The sequence below is a fragment of the Rhizophagus irregularis genome, chromosome 23, assembly GCF_026210795.1.
Source record: "Rhizophagus irregularis chromosome 23, complete sequence".
NCBI classification, from domain to species: domain Eukaryota; kingdom Fungi; phylum Glomeromycota; class Glomeromycetes; order Glomerales; family Glomeraceae; genus Rhizophagus; species Rhizophagus irregularis.
In genome coordinates, this window is record NC_089451.1 from 289323 (window position 1) to 312500 (window position 23178).

Sequence of the window (23178 nt, forward strand, 5' to 3'; positions counted from 1 at the left end):
ACCTAATTCTAATTATTTTACTATATTTTAAATAATTTATTTCTCTCACTCAAATACTCATTTTTTGATATAAAAATTTTTGAATTTATTACGAATTTCCATAGCAAGAATTAGCAGAATCTCGAGATACATGAAAAAATAAATTAAAATTACCTTCAAGTATACTAATCATCATATTGCGATTTCTTTTTTGATATTTAATATGATCTTTGGTAATAATTAATTTTGAATCATGCGACGGTGCAGAAAGAGCCGGCACACAATACTGACGTCAATGAATGCATCATTCACTTGCATTGTCTGTGAATTTAAATAATTTGGATTATGTTAGAAATTCTATGGATCATAGCTGCCAAAGGTCGAAAATCATTGAAATTCTTAACAGTCAAAGATGAGAAGATGAGACAACTGGAAATCACAAATCGTTGTTACATAAGCTACTGAAATTGTTTAAATTATTTGCAAAACTTTTCAATGTCATCATTGAAATATTGAAATGTGCAAAAATTTGCTAATAAGTGTCATTTTTTTAAGTACTGTATAAGAATATTTTTTAAGCAACTCAAAGAAATAATGTCGATAGATTAAATATGATTTTTAACCCGAATTTATTTAGTTTTCGGAAAAATAACTATTGAAATAATTATTCAATAATCTTGGTGACAACGCCAGTTCCAACAGTTTTTCCACCTTCACGAACCGTAAATCTCATCCCGGGCTCAACAGCAATATCATGTACAAGATCACATTCCAATTCAACGTTATCGCCCGGCATGACCATTTTTTCTTCGGGATTTTCCGTCCCTTTGGGATATGTTAAATTTACTGTAACATCGGACGTACGAAAATACATTTGTGGTCTATAATTTTGTATAAAAGGTGTATGCCTTCCTCCTTCCTCTTTTGTTAAAATATACAATTGTGCTAAAAATTTCTTATGTGATTTCACTGTACCGGGTGCTGCAATTACTTGTCCCCTTCGAAGTTGTTCTCGTTTAATACCACGTAATAATGCTCCCATATTATCTCCCGCCATTCCTTTATCAAGTTCTTTATGAAACATCTCAATACCCGTAAGTGTAGTCTTTGTGGGAGGTCCCATACCAACAATTTCTATTTCTGCTCCTTTAGTGATGGTTCCTCTTTCCACTCGACCCGTTGCTACTGTACCACGTCCAGAAATTGAAAACACGTCTAAAAACGAGATAAGAAAATTTAATCAATTTATTAAATTAGTTAATTACAATCTGCTTTACCTTCGATAGACATTAAGAAAGGTCTATCCAAATCTCTAGTAGGGGTAGGAATGTGCTTATCTACCGCCTCCATTAACTTTTCTATAGCTTTTTCTCCAATTTCTGGGTCTCTTCCCTCAAGAGCTGCAAGAGCAGACCCTTGAATAATTTGCGCATTTTCTCCGTCAAATCCATATTGTGTTAGCAACTCTCGCATTTCCATTTCGACTAATTCTAACATTTCTGGATCATCTACCGCATCGACTTTGTTAATAAAAACTACGAGATTTGATACACCAACTTGTCGAGCAAGAAGTAAATGTTCACGAGTCTGAGGCATTTGACCATCTGTAGCCGATACAACAATAATAGCTCCATCCATCTTTATATGGAGTATAAATTTAAATAAGAAACAAATGAGAAATTTTTTGCATCATATAATAAGCTCGTTTTAACTTACCTGAGCTGCTCCAGTAATCATATTTTTAATATAATCGGCGTGGCCAGGACAATCGACATGTGCATAATGTCTATCATCAGTTTCGTATTCTACGTGTGCCGTAGCGATGGTGATACCCCTCGCTTTCTCTTCGGGAGCTTTATCAATTTCACCGTAATCTTTGAATTTTGCTTGACCTTTCCTTGCTAAACATTTGGTGATTGCAGCTGTCAAAGTGGTTTTCCCGTGATCTACATGTCCAATCGTACCAATATTTACGTGCGGCTTTCCACGTTGAAATTTAGACGATTCGGTTGCGTAAAATCTGTTAACTAAATTATTTTAAATACATAATATAGATTTTATAGGAATTATATTTAAATAGAACAATTATGCATAAGAATAAATATATATTGATATTACCACAACTTTGTAGGTTAAATCGTATCCACGACGCACCATTTTTTTGTGACGAATTTTTTATGAGTTTATAGACGGCCTAGGAAAGAATTTGTATTCGTAATTCAAGCTGGATCATTACAATGAAAAAAAATTTTTTTACAACAAATATCGCTGAAAGCGCGGATCAATTGGTAATTGGTCTAAAGCACGTTTAATGATGCTAAGAAATGGCAATCAATTTAAATTGAAAGTATTCGATTGTCATATCACTTTTATTATTTGGTTTATACCAATGATCCGCAGCTACAACACTACCTATTCTATGTTCAAAGAGGTTAGATATTAAGAGCCTGCTACTAACCAATTGAGTATTATTAAAGACGTAACCAGAGCAGAATAAAGCTTAAAGAACCGTCATAGTTTGAATAAAATAAAAATTCGATTATGTTTTTTCTCGTTATAAAACTAAAATTGAAATTTATATATTTCAACTTACAACGACGTAATGAACTGTTCAAACACTTTTTTGATGTCTGAGCAATCACAGAACGCACGCAAGGTTGCAACCTGGCACTAGTTGTTCTGAGCGAATACATGTCTGTGAAAAAAAAAAAATTTTTTTTTCCGATTTAGTTGATCTGATTAAGCCGATCTTTGATCGGAGATCTGTGATACTTCTGTGATCAAAATTGATCCTTTCATTTACAATTAAACAAGAATGAAAAGAACTACTACTAGAAAGACTGAATCAGCCAAGAAAAAGGTTAAGGAGGACAAAAAGCAACGAAATTTAGAGTTTTACTTCAGTAAACAGAATAAAGCTACAAATGACTCTCAAAAAACAGTTAATAATCCTATTTATATCAAACAACATCACGCCAACGGTTTGACGAATGCTGTATCGGAGGACAATTTGTCTCTAAAGTCAATTGTAGATATTTCTAATGTTAAAGAGTCAAGTTCTACAACCGATGCATCGATAATTTTAGATACTTCGCGGAATTCAACAAAAAGTGGGTCAGAGTTCACTGGGCAACTTAAAAATAGTAATACTATAGCATCCTCAAGTTCGTCCGAGATGTCAGTTGATATGAATGTTTTGGATTTTGATCCTTCTAAAATTAATTGGAATGGATCAAAAGCTCCTTATCGTTTCCTAGTTGATACTTTTGTTGCTATTGAGAAAACGACAAGCCGACTTAAGATTATAGAAATCTTGACAAATGCGTTACGTACTATTATTTATCATGATCCTGAAAGTGTTCTACCTACTGTTTGGCTTTCTTCGAATGCCATAGCACCCTCATATGAAGGAATAGAACTTGGGATTGGTTCACAAGTTTTATCAAAAGCTATAACATCTGTGTCTGGAGCATCTTCAAAGGCATTGAAACAGTACTACGATAAATATGGAGATTGGGGGGATGTAGCTTATACGGCAAAAGTTTCTGTTCGAACTTTAATGGAACCTAAACCATTGACTATTGGTAAAGTGTATAACACTCTCTATTCCATTTCAAAATTAAAAGGATCTGGCGTAGTAGATCAAAAGACTGATTTAGTAAAAAAATTACTAATTTCTTGTAAGGGGGAAGAAATTAGGTATCTTACAAGAACATTAGTACAAAATCTTAGGATCGGGGCTGTGAAAACTACTTGTTTAATCGCCCTCGCACATGCATTTTGTCTTACAAGGCCAACAAATATGATAGTAAGTGAGCCTTTAGATGATAAAAATCGTCTGTTTGTTGAAGTTAATAAAGAATCAAGAGATTCCTTGAATGCTAAATTAAAAGCAGCTGAAAAATTAGTGAAAGAATGTTACGCACAATTTCCTAATTATAATGGCATTGTTGAATGTCTATTGGAACATCCAATAGAAAAGTTACTGGATTTCTGTCATTTAAGAGTCGGTAATTATCTTCACGAGAAATTTTATATAAAAAATATAAAAAAATTTAAGATATAAAATTTTTTAAACTGACTTATTTTTATTTTAAAGGTGTGCCTTTGAGACCGATGTTAGGTGAAATTATACGAGATTTAGGACAAGTTTTTGAAAATTTTGAAGGAAGATTATTCAATTGTGAGTATAAGTATGATGGGCAACGTGCACAAATTCACATGGATGCTAACGAAAAAGTTACTATATTTAGTCGTAATTTAGAGGTAATTTTTTTAATCCTGTTTATTACAGAGTTTAAATAGCTTTTAAAAAAAAATTTTTTTTAACAGAATATGACTGAGAGATTCCCTGATGTGGTCGAGTTAATTCCTCAAATTTGTTTGAATAATGTCAATTCCTTTATTATGGATTGTGAAATTGTAGCTATTGATTCCGAGGGAATAATACAAAATTTTCAAACGCTAACTAATCGATCAAGGAAAAATGTTAAGTTATCATCAATCACCATACCTATTTGTATTTTTGCTTTTGATTTGATGTATTTAAATGGCGAGGTTAGTATTTTTAAGGGATAAGTTGTTTTATTTAATATTCTTATTTAACCTAATTCATTTTTTAAAGTCGCTTTTGAAAAGGTCATTAAGAGAGAGACGTGAACTTTTGAGGACTAAATTTACCGAAATCAAAAATAGATTTACATACGTTAATCATATTGAATCATCGGATCCAGAAGAAATTCATTTATTTTTCAAAGAATCGATAGAATTTGGATGTGAAGGTATAATGATTAAAGTTTTAGACGATTCACCAAAAAATTTAGAAAACAAAACACGAATGAATTTATTGGCTAGCTATGAACCTGGTCTGTATGATATTTTACATATGTTTAGTATTATTTAAATCGGTTGTATATATAGAGGGTCAAACTATTAATTTCTTTTTTCAATTATTTAATAAATTAGATAAAAGAATCAAAAGCTGGTTAAAAGTAAAAAAGGATTATATTGATGGTATTGGAGACAGCTTGGATGTTGTGGTAAATAAACACATTTTTGACATTGTTAGTTGAAACAATGTGAAATCTAACTTGTCTTTTAAAAGCCAATTGCTGCATGGTACGGAAATGGCAGAAAAGCCGGATGGTGGAGTCCAATTTTATTAGCGATTTATAATCCTAATACAGAGACATTTGAAAGTGTTTGTAAATGTATGTCAGGATTTAGTGATGAATTCTATAAGGAATTAAAATCAAGATATTCTCTGGAAAGTGGCAATATATCACAATATAAAAAATGGTATTTTGATGTTGATGATAGCCTTAGACCAGATGGTATGTAAAAACATTACCGTTTATTTTGGAAATTCGAAACTATTTACTGAAAAAAAAAAAATTTCCTTGATAAATTTTAGCTTGGTTCGAACCAAGTGAAGTTTGGGAAATTAAAGGTAAGAACATGTTTTAAATATATATTCTTCAATTAATTAATTATTTATTTGCAATCTTTACTGTTAAATTTATAAGGCGCGGATATTACAATATCACCAGTTTATAAAGCTGCTATTGGCAAAGTGGATCAAAACAAAGGACTTTCTCTAAGAGCTCCTAGATTTATAAGAGTTAGAGAGGACAAGAATATTATAGATGCAACCACTAGCGAAAAACTAGTAGAATTATTCTATAAACAGGTCAAGGAAAGAAAAGTTGAAGAGATAATTGAAGAAAATGAAGACATGTAATACTAGTTAATTTTAATAATAGGTATAATATAAGTTAAATTTTGGACAGAATAAATTATTGGTTTATACTTAGAATATTTGCCAATTCAAAACTGAATTTCGAACTAAGTTTAGTCTAGGTCTGAACTATTATAAATATCAAATCATTAGTTAAATATTGTCACGTCAAAAGAATTTAATAAAACTGGAAGAAGTAGGGTACATGGAAAAGCGAGGATATATACTGTACACCAGATATACCCAAAAGTAAAAAATTTTTAAAAAATAAAGTATTAAACGGTAAAATAGGTAAAGCAGTTGAAACTTGAAAGTTTTTTTTTGTAGCAATACGAAATATATCTCATAAAAGATGAATTCAAAGTCTAAGTTTTTAAAAATTCATTTGTCAAATAAAAAAAAAAATTATTTTTTATTTATTAACTATTATTTTTTTTGAAAAATAAAATTTCTGTAGTATGAACCCATTTTTGTCATTTTTGTAAAATGAATTACGCATGAAATTTTTAAAAAAATCTCCAAATAATCAAATATTTTTTAAATATTTTTTAAAAATAAATATAAATATCGATAACTAATTATTTTATTTTCTTCCATTGTAATTTTGTATTATCATTAATTTCATTATCATAATTATATTGATTATACTTAAAATGGATAATAATACGATGATCGTATGCATTATATTCGCTATAACAATAATGATTCTATACATAATAAATGCTATAGTGGCATTATGTGCGATTTATAAAAATGCCAGATATAAAAATTCTATTAACTGGAATTCACCTATTTTAAATGATTTAGTATGCATTAACTTTAACACTGAAGTTAATTAAGTAATTATTTTTTTTTTTACCAATGTCTTGTTATCCGTTATCATCATACTAATAAATATTTTATTAATAGTTAGTACCGTAATTAAAGCTCTTTTTTGTAATAAATTGTCCTTAGATAAAAAAAAAATTACTTATTTTATTTCTGACACAAAATTTTTTAAATTTTTTTATACTTATTTCTTTTTTTTCGCTTAATATTTTAGTATTTTTGCTTTGAAATGTATATTATTCTTTAAGTTTTGAAGAAGACTTTTCTATGTAACACATTATAAAATTATCTTTTTATTACAATTATTAAATTACTGTTAAATTTCTAAAATTACAACTTATTATTATTATACAAGTATTTTTTTGTGAAAATTTTTCTGATAAAAATGCTAATAAAATTTGTAAGTCACGTTACCGAAATTTTTTGGTCGTTCTGTTTTTAAATTTTAATAATGTCAGATTTAAATTTGTATTTTTAAAAAAATAAATTAAATTTTATATTTTATGCAAACTAAAAACATTAAAATTTTGAGAACCTTATTAGCATTACAAAAGGTACTACAGTATATTACTTTATTATATTGTGTAGTGTGTGAGAGATATAGTCAATAAATAAAATTAAAAAAATTAACTTTCACGTATAATCGATATAAACTTTCAATCACTTCACCTATTTTTACCCGTCATGCCAAAATTAAAAATCGTAATTTTATGGCGTAATTTTTTTTATTATACTATGATTAAATATAATGACTAGAATAACCGTTCTTCTTAAAGTAAAATAAATAAAAAATAAAAATAAATGATTAAATATAATGATTGTTTACCAGAATTTACTAATATCTGTATAATTAAAAAAAAAATTTGTGTATCGTTTAGATTATCACTATATAATTAAAAAATTTTGTGTGTAACCGTATCGTTTAGATTACTCTATATAATTAAAAAAGTTTTGTTGTATTTCACGGGCGGATTGTATAAAAAAAAATTTTTTTAAATAATAATAATAAAAATAAAAATAATAAGAATAATAAAATCGTTATCGTGTGTACACAAATTTTTTTAATTATATGGAGGTAATCTAAAGTCTAAACGTAATCTAAACGATACGGTTTTATTAATTTTTGTATTTTAAAAATAAATTTAATTTTCATTTTAAAGTAAAATAAATTTTGTTTTAATAATAAATTTAATTTAGCTCTATCATTAAATAAGCAACTTCAGAACTTGCATACTAAAACATTAAAAATTTTGAGAACCTTATTAGCATTACAAAAGGTATTTATTACATTGTGTAGTGTGTGTGTGAAATATAGTAGTCAATAAATAAAATGAAATTTTTTGATTTTGACAAATAAATATATTAAAGAATTTGTTATCTCGTATTGCTACAATAAAAAAATAATTGATTTTCGCGTATAAACGATATAAACTTTACCTATACCCTAACCGTGCCAAAATTAAAAAACGTGATCTTATGCCGATCGATTAAAAAGAAGAGTATAATTAAACATAATGATTTTGATTTTTTTCATTTTTTTGTAATTAATATCTATATAATTAAAAAAAATTTGCGCGTGATCGTATCGTTTAGATTACCTCTATATAATTAAAAAAATTTGTGTGTAACCGTATCGTTTAGATCTACCTCTATAATTAAAAAAATTTTATTCCTTCGTATCGTATGTATAAAAAAAAAATTTTTTTTTTATATTATTAAATAATAATAAAATAATAATAATAATAATAAAATCGTTATCATGTGTACACAATTATATAGAAGTAATCTAAAGTCTAAACGTAATCTAAACGATACGTTTTTTTTTTTTTTAATAATTAATCTTTATTAATATTGTGATAATTATATAAAACAACCTATCACAATTTAGACGCTATACATCCGCTAATAAAGTAACTAACCCATAACTTTTCACAAAAATAAAACACACAAAAATAACATAATACATATCAAAAATTTTACAATAAACGAAAATAAACTAACTAAATCTACCGACTAAAAACTAACTTTAGCCACATTATAATTTTAATTTAAACCTTTTTAATTAAAATTTAGGCCAAAAAACTATACGGTTTTATTAATTTTGTATTTTAAAAATAAATTTAATTTTGCATTTTAAAATAAATTAAATTTTGTTTTAAAAATAAATTTAATTTAGCTCCATCATTAAATAAGCAACTTCAGAACTTGCAAACTAAACATTAAAAATTTTGAGAACCTTATTAGCATTACAAAAGGTACTATTACTTTATTATATCGTGTGTGTGTGAAATATAGTAGTCAATAAATAAAATTAAATTTTTTTGATTTTGACAAATAAATATATTAAAGAATTTGTTATCTCTATTATTACTACAAAAAAAAATTAAGTTTAAGTCTAGGCCTGAACTATTATAAATATAATCATTGGTTATATATAATAATATTTCTGTCAAGTCAAAAGAATTTAATAAAACTGGAAGAAGTAGAGTACATGGAAAAGCGAGGATATATACTGTACACCAGATATACCCAAAAAGTAAAAAATTTTTAAAAAATAAAGTATTAACCGGTAAAATAGGTAAAGTAGTTGAAACTTGAAAGTTTTTTTTTGTAGCAATACGAAATATATCTCATAAAAGATGAATTCAAAGTCTAAGTTTTTAAAAATTCATTTGTCAAAATAAAATAAAAATTATTTTTTATTTATTAACTATTATTGTCATTTTTGTAAAATGAATTACGCATGAAATTTTTAAAAAAATCTCCAAAAAATCAAATATTTTTTAAATATTTTTTAAAAATAAATATAAATATCGATAACTAATTATTTTATTTTCTTCCATTGTAATTTTGTATTATCATTAATTTCATTATCATAATTTATACTTAAAATGGATAATAATACGATGATCGTATGCATTATATTCGCTATAACAATAATGATTCTATACATAATAAATGCTATAGTGACATTATGTGCGATTTATAAAAATGCCAGATATAAAAATTCTATTAACTGGAATTCACCTATTTTAAATGATTTAGTATGCATTAACTTTAACACTGAAGTTAATTAAGTAATTATTTTTTTTTTACCAATGTCTTGTTATCCGTTATCATCATACTAATAAATATTTTATTAATAGTTAGTACCGTAATTAATTGTAATAAATTGTCCTTAGATAAAAAAAAATTACTTATTTTATTTCTGACACAAAATTTTTTAAATTTTTTTATACTTATTTCTTTTTTTTCGCTTAATATTTTAGTATTTTTGCTTTGAAATGTATATTATTCTTTAAGTTTTGAAGAAGACTTTTCTATGTAACACATTATAAATTATCTTTTTATTACAATTATTAAATTACTGCAGGATTTCTAAAATTACAACTTATTATTATACGATATTTTTTTGCGAAATTTTTACTAAGATAAAAATTCTAATAAAATTTGTTAGGTCACATTACCGAAATTTTTTGGTGAATAGTATTTTTCTGTTTTTAAATTTTATTAATAACGTAGATCGGTCCATATGAAAAATGTCGGATTTTTTATTTTAATTTTTGTATCTTAAAAATAATAAAAATTTTGTATTTTTAAAAATAAATTTAACTTAGTTCCATCATTAAATAAGCAACTTCAGAACTTGCAAACTAAAACATTAAAAAATTTTGAGAAACTTATTAGCATCATTACAAAATTAGTATATTACTTTATTATATTACGCAGGTCAAAGAGATATGGTTTACACGAAGTTTATACTATTAAATTTGGTGGAAACTTGTTCAATTTCCAAGGTATACGTCAGATTTTAATGAAGTTTCCAGTTTTTGTGAAAATGATATGGAAATATTATGCAAATTGGACAAGTTTCAATCACGTACACCAAGGTTTAGTGAAAACCATACCACTTCGACCAGTATTATGTAGTGTGTGTGAGATATAATATATAATAGTTAATAAATAAAACTAATTTTTTTTAATGAATATATTAAAAACTTTTGTTATCTCGTAATTCTACAAAAAAAAATAATTAATTTTCACTTACTGTATAAGCGATATAAAACTTTATAGATCTTATATGCCGATCAACCAATAGGTTTAATGATATATTAAATAAAATTACTATGAACCCATTTTTGTAATAAATAATAAATAATGAATTTTTTTTCAGTTGAAATTTCATTAAAATTTCCTTATATTTTTATATATAAGCGCTTGAAAAAAAATGGTTAAGATATTATCAAATTATCAAATTTTGAAAAAGACTTTTCTATATCACATAAATTACAATTATTCAATTATTAATTAGATTATCAAATTATCAAAAAAAAAAAATAAAATTCGTTGTCACGTTACCAAAAATTTTTTGGTATGTTTTTGAAGTATTTCTGTTTTTTAATTTTTAATTAATTTAATTTTAAGTAAATAATTTTATACAGAAACTTTAAAGAGAGAGGTTAACCCAATACCTTTTATTTGAAAAAAAAAAATTATAATATATTCAAAATGGATAGGAATACGATGTTAGTATGCATGTCTATTATAATGATCTCATGCACTACATGTATACTTTATGCGATTTATAAGAATACAAGTATGATAATTTCTATTGAAGAATTACATAATGATTTATTTACTTTAAAGGGATTATATTTTAAAATTAATTAAATAATTATTATTATTATTATTATTATTTTTACTAATGCTTGTTATCATCATATTAATAAAAATAAAGTATAACATATAAATGATCACGCTCTGCCAATTATTTTTAATGTGCCAATCATATTCTTTGCATGCTTATAAACGTGATTTGACGTTCAATAGCTAACCATTTTTTTTAATAATATTTATTATCAAAATTCCATATATCCACCCAAAATTGAAACATTGAAAAAAAAAAAACTATCAGTTTGTTCATATTTTGAAAATTTATTTAATAATAATTTATAATTTAATAATTTTATATACAATTATTTTTTTTTAAACAATTAATTTTTAATATAATAATTGTACTGTATATGCGCAATCTTTTGAAAAGTGGTTAATTGTTAGTGGTCGATTTTTAGTGTGTATTGCAATTAATAATTTAATTTTGATAGGTTCAACTCTAAAGTATAAATGCAATATGCCGATCACACCAAAAAGTATAATTAAACCACCAATTTTCTGTAAAGAAACCACCTTTCTTTCTCTTTACAACAATTAAAACTTAAAAATCGAACCAAATCTAACTTTATAACAATGAGTAACCCGACAAACCGTTTTAATAAATCATCATCATCATATTCGCCAGAAATTGATGATATACCAGACGATGAAAAAATGCGTTTAATAAAAGAGTCTGGTATATTTAAAACACTTAATCAAGTAGAAACAGAACGTCAAGAGCGAAGTTCTGTAGCAGAAGAGGCTGATGATCCTTTTGCTCATGGTCCAATATTTAAAGCTTTTATTTACACTATACCACTTTGTTCTGTTTATTCTGTAATGGATATTTTAGTACATAGACAGTATAATGAGGATGTTTCCTTTTTACCATTTTCTGTTAGAGTATTGAAAATGGCTCCAAGTAAGTCCCGTCGTTAAAATATTACGATATTTTTTAACTAGAAATTGATATTTTTTTTTACTAATAAATTAATGAATTTATTTATCTTTTTAGTTTTATGGTTTTTTGTTTATTATACAAATAAAAACGTAAATAAAACATGGATGCAAGCATTTATGTTTTTAGGTTCTATAGCATCTGGATCTTACATGATTTATATTTTTAATAAAAGTCCTTATTCTGGTGTAATGCGTAAATGTCCCCCTATTTCAACTTTATGGATTTATTTTGTTCTTCAACTTAATTTATTACCTTCCGCTCTCAGTTTGGTTTTTGTTTTTCTATTCTTTTGGATTGGTGGTTTTAAATTAAGTTAATGTTTAGGTTAAAAAAAAAATATATAGAAAATACATAACTACTTAATATTTAAAAAAGTATTTTTAGAATATATAAATTTTATTTAATTTATTATAGCTATTTTTTTTTTTTATTTTACTAACAATAAAAAGTCTATATTTAGATAAAGAATACTAAATAAATATATTATTCAAAAATAAAAATTTGTAATAACTACAGTACCCTAGTATTAATTATTTAATTCTGTTTATATTAATGAAATCTGTCTATAAAATTAAAACTACAAATGTATAATAATAATGATTAAAATAAAATTAGCTTAATATTTACCAAACTTTTCAAAAAGTTTAGATTTAGGTTTTGATGAACTTGTTGATGATGATGAACCAGCCGAAGATGGTTTTTGAAGATTAGCATATTGTTGATTTGGTTGATTTGGTGGTATTCCATAGCCATATGGAGTTTGAGCTTGTGTTTGATAGCTTGGTTGTCCTTGGGGATATCCAGAAGGTGAATATCCTTGTTGATATCCACCATATCCACCACTAGAATATCCTTGTTGTGGAGGTGGAAGTGGAGGAGTTGATTGTTGTTGTCCGTATCCACCCGGTCCACCTGGGTAATATCTATTTTGTTGTTGTTGCTGCGATTGCGGTTGCGGTTGAATATAATAATTTGGTGCATTATCCGGTTTTGGTGGTAATCCTTGACGAGGTGGTAATTGTGGTGGGGTAGATTGCAATTGAGGTTGTTGCAATTGAGGTTGTTGAAATTGAGGCTGCACTGGAGGTTGCGCGTATCCTCTCGTTCGAAGAACTTTCAAATCATCAACAAATTGTTGAGGTGTAATGATATGTGTCGATCCTATAATGACAATTTGTTAATATTATATATTGTAAAAAAATAAATTAATGAATAATTAATTACTCACCAATAACGACATCTTTTTTCAATTTTTCATTTTCACTAATCTCGTAAGCGCTACGAAGTTCAGAATATGTAACTCCACCAGCAACGAAAACTATTATCCTTCCTACTCGATTTTCAACCTAGAGAATTAATAATTTTTAATATTGAAAACTGTATATAGTGATAATATAAACTATTATATGTTATATTTACCGCCTGGCCTTTTTTATACCATCCAGCTCTTGCGCTTCTTAAAGATACAGGACCTTGTTGTGTTCCTTTTGAACCATCAGGATCTCCTGTTGGATCTTTTGTATATGGATACGCAGTGTGATCTATTTGGCCATTAATATGACTCTAACAAAGGATGAAAATATCTTGAATCAATAAAAATAAATAAAAAAAAGATTAAAAATGACAATAATTTTAATTTATAATTTTTACCTCTATAACGAGCTTTAGTCTTGGAATATAACGGGAAATTTCATATTGAATATCATCACTTGGTTTTTGTCGATATTTCTTATTCTTTTTAATGTTCTTTGAAGCCTAATAATAATTAATTAATAATCAATTACTTATTAAATAATACTTTCAAATAATTAATAAAAAAAAAAAAATAATACACACTCTAAGCAATTTGATTCCAAATAACGTCAAATTATTCAAAGCATCATTCTCCTCTAATGTAATTCTTGCATGAGCAAGCAATTTACGTCTATCCTCTTCAAGAATACCATTCTTATACATAATATATAACATAAGCATTCTAGTCTTATTTAACGAACTGTTATAATATTAAAGAATGGTTAATAAGTTACAGATCCCGTTAAAAGAGAATAATTTCATTAAAAGATAAGAGTAAAATTACCTCACAACAGGATTATCTAATAGTGGGACCATATCTTCAACCAAGGTTTTTGGGTGTGCACCATCGGCTGTATGTCCTGTAGCGCAATTCTATTCCCCAAAAATTGATTAGTATAAATAATACCTTACACTTTTAATTTTGTTAATATTATTCACCTGTTCCATTGTTGCTGTTTCTGCAAGTCTTTCTCTCTCAAACAAAGACATACATTCTTGTGCAATATTTAAATGTACGGAAAACTTTTCTTTCATATTTTGAAACTGTGGTAAGGTTGCCAACATTTTTTTCATATCATTCAAATTAACAGCTTTATCTCTGAGATGGTGAAGTTGTTTAGAGAAAGGAAAAAAAAAAGAATAAGAAAATAATTTCCTAAAAAAAACCTACTTTTCAGCGAACCCCTGATTGTCGGTTAAAAACTCATTAAAATCTTTCATAAGCTTATCAATACAATCCTTCATATGTTTATGTCGAATTTCAACCCAAATTTTATCAGATTCATCAAGTATAGCTTCTTTTGTTGCTTGAGTACCATCTTCACCAGTATAGTTATACTCATACTTATGACCATTTTCAATTGGCAAAAGATCATTAGCCATTGCTTGATAGGTAAATTCGTGTAAAAATGGAGCATACATATCAATAGTCCTGTCCACAATAAATAAAATACCACGTGGACGTGGAGAATCTTGTGGCTATAAATAAATTTTTTTTTTTTTAAAAAAAAAAAGATCATGTATATAATGAATTGATAAGACCAAATATCAAATTATATTTACGGGAAATCCTGGGTTTAGCCTGACATAAGAATCCAATTCATTTTGAACTAACATTGCCAATTTATAAGGTAGAGCTTTTGTAGCATGATCAGAATCGAGAGATCTTTGATAACGAATCAATGGATTTTCGCCCATGGAAATACATACAGAAAGAAGCTATTAGATAACAAAATAAATTTTAGTATAAATTATATAATTAATCATAATTTATGCTTATAATTACTTTTTTAGCAATTATCCTTAATTCATTATCAAATTCTGTATCCGCAGGTGAATATAATTTGAAAAAACTTGAAGGTGATTCGAATGAATAAACATGTGCTTCCTTAGCTATAAAATTAAACAATACATTAATTTAACCATATTCGAACTATAGTATATAATATATTAAAAGTAAATGATAAATTTATAACATACCATGAAACTCGATAAAGAGATCATGACGTTGTCTCATATATTCTTTCGGTAATGAGCTGTCTACCATGTGAAGTAATCGATCATCGGGTCCTGAGATATTTAATTAAGTTAATATTCGAAAATGAAAAATAGATCACCTAAGAAACTAAATTTCCTTACTTGACGTAAAAAATAAATGAACACCAGCGTATAACGGTCCGTTTTTACGATCTTCGATCACTTTATTGATAGATTCGTAAGTTGGAGTAATTATATAGACAGCATCAAGTGATTGATAAGCTTGACGGGGTTTTTCAAGATTTTCTACCACTTTATAAAGAACAAAAGATTTCATTTGTTTGTTAATCAAAATTTTTTTATTTGGAATATAAGTGAATCGGTTGCGACTTACAAGTTACTTTCTCTTCGAGAATGTCAAACATCTTACAAGCAGACTCTATGATCTTTAATGATGCTTCATCTACCACCACAACCTTCCAGCCTCCAGGAGGTTGAACAGATCTTATAGCATCGAGGATACCTTAAATAAAAAGTTTGATGTCAAAAAATCACTTTTTCCACAAAAAAAATAGAGTTAAAAAACATACGTATTTTAAGGATTTCGTGAAGAGCGATAGTCATATTAGTGCTTCCTTTATCGTTTAAGCGAAACGGCTTTACGAAAGCTTAACGATACTAAAAAAATCTTATGAAATAAATTGTGTAAACTAAGGAACAATATGGGCAAATGGCTGTAAACTTGTCACGACATAACGTTAATCTTTAATGGTTCAGTATTTTTTAGGTGGTACGGAACTGCGGATAATTTAATCTAGATCGTTCCATATTTTTCCAAGAATTTCTTTCAATCCAATACTTGAAAAATTGTCAGAAAATATATAAATATGAGTCATTCAAAGGCGGATGTTCACTATTATTTTTCTTCTTCCTCACCGGTTATTAACATATCACAACATGATAAAGTCTAGTGGAGTATTATTCATATGTGGGTTTACATGAATGTTATTGTAGTTGGACTGCCAAATAATAAAAGAAAGGAGAGGTGGAATGTATGTAGATCCAATATATGCATTAGAAAAAAAGAATTTATTCGATCATATGAGAAACCAATTAATAATCTTCAGGTCGGAAAATGTAGATGAGATATGCTGTATAAGAAACCAGATTAATAATCTCTTCTCATTAATATGTTTTAATATGTAAGTTATTATTAATGTCCCACACTACTGGCATTTCGGCTATGGCACTAATGGCAGCATAGCATCGCAACTCACTTTCGGCATTAAAGTTTTGGCATGATATATAACAGCGAATAAATCTATATACGGTAATAGGTTACGGTTTTTTACGAACGAAAATATTAACCGATTAACCGTAAAAATTTTAGTCAGCAGTTTTTTAAAATACATTCACGTGATATAACTTGACTTTATACTGGCTATACCCAGTTAATATCTATCTATATATAATAATTAATGACGGAATATATCGACAATCGATTGTTATCCAATGTAATATTTTTCCCTATATAAAAATAGGTTAGAATAGATGATAACAAAAGTCATTTAATATTTTTTTTTTCTACTGCTTATTTCCTTGTGTAATACAAATGTATTATTCTCAGCCCTTTATGTTATGTTATTATTACCTCATAAATAACATAAATAATTAAAATAACTACAAGTAATTTCTGGAATCATCGGTTAAAATTGCGTCACATACAGCCGGTATTTCTTAAAAAGGAAAAATGATGATTTTGTTTACACATTAATATCGCCAATTATATATCAGATGACCGACCATACCTAACTGGTAATTTCTCGTAAGTTCCATGCCAATAATATAATTACAAATATTCATTTTTATATAAATAGTCGCCGGCTACATTTTTTTAAAAATAAAAAATACTTTTCTTCTACACACATTTTATATTTTATTTTTTAAAAAAATGGAAGGACAACAAAACAATCAAACAGGACAAAATACAAACGTAAATCAATCGCAGCAATCAAGAACTCAAAATCAAACACCACCACCACCAAATCAAAATAGTGGTGGATTTCCCGGATTATTCTTTCCGATAAATATCATTTTTAGAGAACGAGCACGGTCTTCTGGCGAAAATAATTCACAGGATAATGGTTCTCAAGGAGGCCAAGGAGGTCAACAGGGTCAAGAAGGTCAAGAAGGTCAACAAGAACAAGAACAAATTCCTCAAGTTCAATTTTTCGTATATCCGATTCCAGGGGGTGATGGTCAGGCTTCTCCAGGTGTATTTTTCTTCACACCTTTCTTCTTCCCACAACAACAAGTTCACAAACCACGTGCTTCAGAATCTGCTCTTAAGAAATTACCGATTATTACTATAACCAAAGAATATGTGGATTCGCAAGCAAGCTGTCCAATTTGTTTAGAACATTTTTCACTCCCTGAAGAAAATAAGGAAAAAGTGACCGTACGTCAAATGCCATGTAATCACATTTTCTGCGAGTCATGTCTTTTCCAATGGTTAAGACAAAATAATTCGTGTCCTTTATGCAGAAAAGAAATTGAAGAAGAAGCAGAACAAAAAAATGATAATGATTCAACAACAACTGCATCTCCAACTCCTCCTGAGACGACAAATGTAGCACAACCAAATTCACATTCACATGATTCACAACCAACATGTAACTTGGCGAGTGTTGGTTGCTGTGAAGAAACAGAAAACAATGCACAAACACCCGTAATTACATTGCCACAATGTCATCATAGATTTCACGCTTCGTGTTTAAGAACATCCTTACTAGTTGAAGGATATTCGCCAGGTGATTTTAATTCAATTCCACATCCGTTAAACTTTCATTGTCCAACGTGTCGTTCTCCCGCAATTGTTCAAAGTAGTATGCTTAAAATGCCCACAGCGCCACATGATGAACAACAAGAACAGCAAGTTGCGCCATTTAACTTACCAATAACAATTCACATACCAGAATCTGAATCTGATGATATGGATTTAGACTTAGATTAAAAAAAGACTATTAATAGAACAGACATTACAGACATTTTTTAAAACAATTAAAATTAAAAAAAAAAAAACTGTATTATATTTCTTTAATGTGTAAACTTTTAGATATTTTTGCAATAATATTAAATATTAATAATTTTGGCAATAATATTTAAACTTTAGATAATTTTGGCAATAATATTTAAACTTTAGATATTTTTGGCAATAATATTTAGATATTTTGCAATAATATTTAGTATTCTAGTAAAATATAAAACATTAATAATTAATTTACATTGTAAAAAAAAAATTTAATAAAATTTGCATTTAATTATATTCATATGTAATTATAATTGGCATTAATAATTTTAAAAATTTATAAAATTTTTGCGTCAAATTTGTTGGATTTCGGATATACAGATTAATCAAATATTTGTAGGATACTTTGGTCGATAGATAATTCGTTCTGTGTTAACTAACAAGTTTTAAATACCAAAATTGGAAAATAATAATGCAAGTTACGCCATAAAATTTATTGAAATTTGAAAATACATATATATATATTTATAAATATAGATAATAATTCAATTAAAAATTCAAATTAACTAAAGCTTGATTTAACTGCTCAATAAAGAAATGGCACTAGAAATTGTAGTACCGAATAAAATCAATGAACCGATATACCCAAAGAAACCTCTTGTTCTTTTCTTTGGTTCACCAGTATAATAACCCGAAGCAAAAAATATTCGACCTATATTAAGTCAGTAAAAAAGTAAGTAAAAATTTTGAGTAAAAAAAAAGAGATATAAGAAAATTTTATGTTTTACCTAATATCCAAATTCCACCGGCAACAGAAGAAAGGATTGGATGTTTAATTCCACCAGCAACAAGTCTAAATATTGATATTATTTAACCAATCATTTATAAGGAAATTTAACGAAATATAATGATAATATTTATACATACGTGAAAAGAAATGCAGGATAGAATTCCAAAGTATTCTATATCAAAAATATAAATAAATAAAATTTAGCAGTCTAAAATAATTTACCTAATATGCTTAATAATAATTTCAATTACCTGATGAACTCTTTGATAACAATTAAAGAGCAACTTCTTTTGATCTTTCTCACATTCTTCTTTTGTTGCATAAACTAAAAAAACAATCATTAATATATTTACGTTTAGTACATAAATCAGATATTTCTAATATTTTACCATAAGGATAGGGATATCCAGCAAGTCTTCGTGCTTGTCCTACTTTAAATCCAAGATAAGTTACCAAAATTACCGATGCAAACCCGGTAGAAACGACCTAATAAAAAAGAAATTTTTTTAACAAAAAAATATTTGAAAATAAATAACATTATAGGTTGAATCAATGCTTACATATCCAAAATCTTTTGAGATTTCAATTTGGACCATTGTTTATTATTAATAAAAAAGACAAAAATCAAGAGAAAAGAAATAAAAATTTTCAAAAAAAAGTATCTTATTGGGAAATCTAACAGCGAAAAATCTATCCTACTTATATTCTTCAACGTTGATAAGCAATGTGCGAAAAATAAATAGTATGTTTACACGTTTTGCATCATTCATCGGTATAATTTCGGACCGATGTTAATGAATTTTGAGTGATACGAAATTATTAAAAGTTATCCATTTTTCCTCTTCGTTCCGAAATTTTTCCGACCTCTTTGTTTTCTTTCCAAGTTATTTTCGCTCCGAGATTTTTCCGATACGCGATTATTCCATATTCAATCTTAGTAATAAAATTAATGATATAAGAATTCGTTAATCATAATTCTATAATTGTCGAAGGGCTGATCGTTATTACCCAATACGGCTTTATAATGATATTGTTTGATTATTCGTTTAAATAGTAGTGATAGCCCAGTTCAATTTCCGGTCAGTTGCATTTTTCGGTCGGTTTATTTTGTGTAACATGTGAAATATATTTTTTGGTTTTTTCGGTGTTTCACCAATAGAATGCATATAACCGAAAAATGCAACCGACTGAAATTTAACAGGCATTGAGATTACACCGCGAAATGAATTACCGAATTGCCGAATTCAAATTATAAGATTATATTTTATAATTATTACATGCATTTAATCCTGGATAATTTATTATTAATCAATACTTCTAAAAAAAAGTTATTACAAATCATCAAATTACAATTTAGCAATTCGGCAATTCGGCAACTCGACGATTCGGATTCGGCAAACTTGGAAATGCCGAATTGTTAAAAAAAAAATAGCAGAGCTTTATCAATCAATTTACTAAAACAGTATTGATTAATAACACGTGATTGTTTAAAATTCAACGCACTTGGGTGAGTACTAAATTTTTTTTTAAAAAATAATGAATCAAGTATTCAAATTGGCATCGATTGATCACTATGCCAAAAAATTTGTTCTTATCAATCTGGTCTTTTTCTAGCACTCAGATATATATTTATCATTTATGATTATGTAACCTTTTGGAAAAGCACGGATGTGATGACAGTCATAACTCGATATAACGATTCGGGTTTTGGTCATAACGAACAAACTCAAACCATCTATAATTAATTTATTATAAATTTCGCGATATTACATATAACGAAGTTAATCATAAACTAGTCTTCATACTTACTTATTCGATACCATCCTTATTCGACGCAGCAGACCACCTGATATCTTTGAGTCTCAATTTCGGTGTATTTATTTACAAGCTAACATTGTATTGAACTATTGATATTATAAACACATTCTAAGTGATATATTTTTCAGATATACCGATTTTTATACTTTTTAATATATAAATCGGTATTTGATTTATCGAATATTCGATATGACTCAAAATAGCTTGAAGGGAGGGTTCATTATATCGAGTTCTGACTGTGTACTAAAATGCATATTTATATATATATAAATAAATATGTATAAATTACAAAAATTTAAGAGGGACAAATACAACTGTAAGCTGAAATAGACTTATAATGCAAAACAGCAAAATCATCTTTTATTTTTTTTTTTCTTTTTAATAGCTCCTTTAGGCTAATCAATCATTTAAAAAGAAAAAGATAAAATGGTATATTTTACTTTTATTATAGCAATATTTGTAAAAAATACCAATATATGTTTTATAATACCATTATATACCACAATTTATACTACCTGATTATTGTATTTTAACCACATTTTCTATTAAATTTTTTAATAGTATCTAAAAAACTCTAAAAAAAGCTTATATCAAATTTTATTTATATTAGAAATTTGGTTTATTAATATATCAAATACTTTATAATTTTTTTATAAGCATATGGTGCTGACGTTTTATTTACCCTGATTGGGGACAGCTTTAACGAATTTGGATTGGTTAATGATAATCTATACATCAAGTAATAAATTTTCGTAGCAATTTTTACGGAGAAAATATACTTCTTCCTCTGTATTTTAAATAAGTCGGGGCATACAGGAATAGATAAAGGTGTAATGTAGTATTTTAAATGTTTCTATTACTTTTTTTTCACTTTGTATTTTCTGAGATTAGTTTGTACTTAATTTGTGAGTTTATATCTTATGCTAATAAAGTTTAAGTCAAAGTTCAAAGCTGTTTAGCCCATCTTTACCGAGAAATATGAAGCATATTAAGCAAGAACGTAATAATATATTATGTAATAATTTTATCAGTAAGTGATTATCGCAAAACGATATAAATTCACTTAGTATTTTCAATATTCTCATAGAAATAATTGATTGAATTTTAATTCTTTTTTCTTTTAATAGGAGACATGTTTATTCCAAGAACGTAAAAATGTAATTTTAATAATAATAGATATTTTTTGAGATAATAGCCTAGAGAAATTTTGATCAAAGTCATCTCTCTATAATTGTACCTCCTTAGAACCATGTGTAAAAAAAAAATATGGAGACATAGTCACCAGTTGAATAAAATAAAAAAGGTCATTGTTTTTTATTTTAGTTTAAAAGAGTAGGCAAGCTGTAAAAAAAAAGGTCATTGTTCACAATAACAAGAAATTTAACGTGATAATTAAATATCACGTGATTTTATTTTTCAATTCACTAAACAAAAAAAGAAAGGAAGAACTTATTTTTTCATTTATTAATTTCAACAGAAAAAAGATGAGGAGATAAGGGAGGATGTGCATTTATAGAGTGTAAACAACCAGAGAACGTGTAAATTTCGGGGCTGAGCAAAAGCGTGCACTTGCGTTTACAGAGGGTGCATATAAAGAGTTGATTGTATAATTAACAATCGAATTCGATATGTTTCTTACGAAATACTTTACTCTTGATACAGCGTAGGACCACACCAAATTACCTGATCAATTCCAGAAGGGGAATAAATATTGTGAATCAAAATGTTTCGATCATTGTCTTTTAGATACTGTAATTGTTAGTAAAATAAAACTAGATCCTTCGTATCCTCCTCACACAATAAATATAATTATCATTTTTTTGAATAGGATATACAAATATTACATAAATATTACGTAACAAATATTATAGTATAATTTTCGTTTTTTTTTGTTCATCAACTAATAAAAAATTATAATTTAGATAAACGCTATATAATATATTACAAAAGAGAATTATTTATAAACATATTTACCTTCCAAAAAACTTTCTTAAATACTCTTAAACATTTTGACTTTCTAAAATTTCAAAATATAATGAATGTCATCGGATATTTAGAGTATGGGAAAAAAAAAGATTAAAAAAAAAAAGACTTTATTTATTTATTAAAAACAT

The 23178-nt window shown here is 27.0% G+C and overlaps 6 protein-coding genes across 6 annotated transcripts; 3 read left to right on the plus strand and 3 right to left on the minus strand.

Annotated features, from left to right (window-relative positions):
* Positions 1-597: 597 nt before the first annotated feature.
* On the minus strand, positions 598-2677 carry OCT59_015032 (translation elongation factor Tu). The gene is made up of 6 exons (XM_066139721.1): positions 2573-2677; positions 2438-2478; positions 2098-2173; positions 1696-2006; positions 1257-1617; positions 598-1194 (listed from the first exon to the last, which is right to left on the minus strand). The coding sequence occupies exons 1-6, from the start codon at positions 2670-2672 to the stop codon at positions 644-646; spliced, it is 1440 nt and encodes a 479-aa protein (XP_066002570.1). The 5' UTR covers positions 2673-2677; the 3' UTR covers positions 598-643.
* A 117-nt stretch (positions 2678-2794) lies between these two features.
* Positions 2795-5719, plus strand: OCT59_015033 (uncharacterized protein; the record flags this gene model as incomplete). The annotated part of the gene is made up of 8 exons (XM_025322503.2): positions 2795-3989; positions 4079-4245; positions 4312-4536; positions 4604-4844; positions 4945-5018; positions 5084-5312; positions 5393-5428; positions 5505-5719. The coding sequence occupies 8 exons, from the start codon at positions 2795-2797 to the stop codon at positions 5717-5719; spliced, it is 2382 nt and encodes a 793-aa protein (XP_025166107.2).
* Positions 5720-11791: 6072 nt separating this feature from the next.
* OCT59_015034 (uncharacterized protein) lies at positions 11792-12475 on the plus strand (the record flags this gene model as incomplete). Its single annotated transcript, XM_025322504.2, has 2 exons — positions 11792-12119; positions 12213-12475. 2 exons carry the CDS (start codon positions 11792-11794, stop codon positions 12473-12475), a joined length of 591 nt encoding a protein of 196 aa, XP_025166108.1.
* Positions 12476-12526: 51 nt separating this feature from the next.
* OCT59_015035 (uncharacterized protein) lies at positions 12527-16052 on the minus strand (the record flags this gene model as incomplete). The annotated part of the gene is made up of 14 exons (XM_066139723.1): positions 12527-13319; positions 13387-13504; positions 13578-13721; positions 13809-13913; positions 13995-14151; positions 14236-14324; positions 14391-14550; positions 14623-14930; positions 15015-15170; positions 15238-15344; positions 15432-15521; positions 15591-15740; positions 15823-15951; positions 16019-16052. 14 exons carry the CDS (start codon positions 16050-16052, stop codon positions 12775-12777), a joined length of 2292 nt encoding a protein of 763 aa, XP_066002571.1. The 3' UTR covers positions 12527-12774.
* A 291-nt stretch (positions 16053-16343) lies between these two features.
* On the plus strand, positions 16344-18762 carry OCT59_015036 (uncharacterized protein). The gene has a single exon (XM_025322506.2). The coding sequence runs from the start codon at positions 17380-17382 to the stop codon at positions 18439-18441; it is 1062 nt and encodes a 353-aa protein (XP_025166110.1). The 5' UTR covers positions 16344-17379; the 3' UTR covers positions 18442-18762.
* A 142-nt stretch (positions 18763-18904) lies between these two features.
* Positions 18905-19929, minus strand: OCT59_015037 (uncharacterized protein). The gene is made up of 6 exons (XM_025322507.2): positions 19807-19929; positions 19636-19732; positions 19498-19571; positions 19384-19418; positions 19245-19309; positions 18905-19168 (listed from the first exon to the last, which is right to left on the minus strand). Exons 1-6 carry the CDS (start codon positions 19840-19842, stop codon positions 19035-19037), a joined length of 441 nt encoding a protein of 146 aa, XP_025166111.1. The 5' UTR covers positions 19843-19929; the 3' UTR covers positions 18905-19034.
* Positions 19930-23178: the final 3249 nt, after the last annotated feature.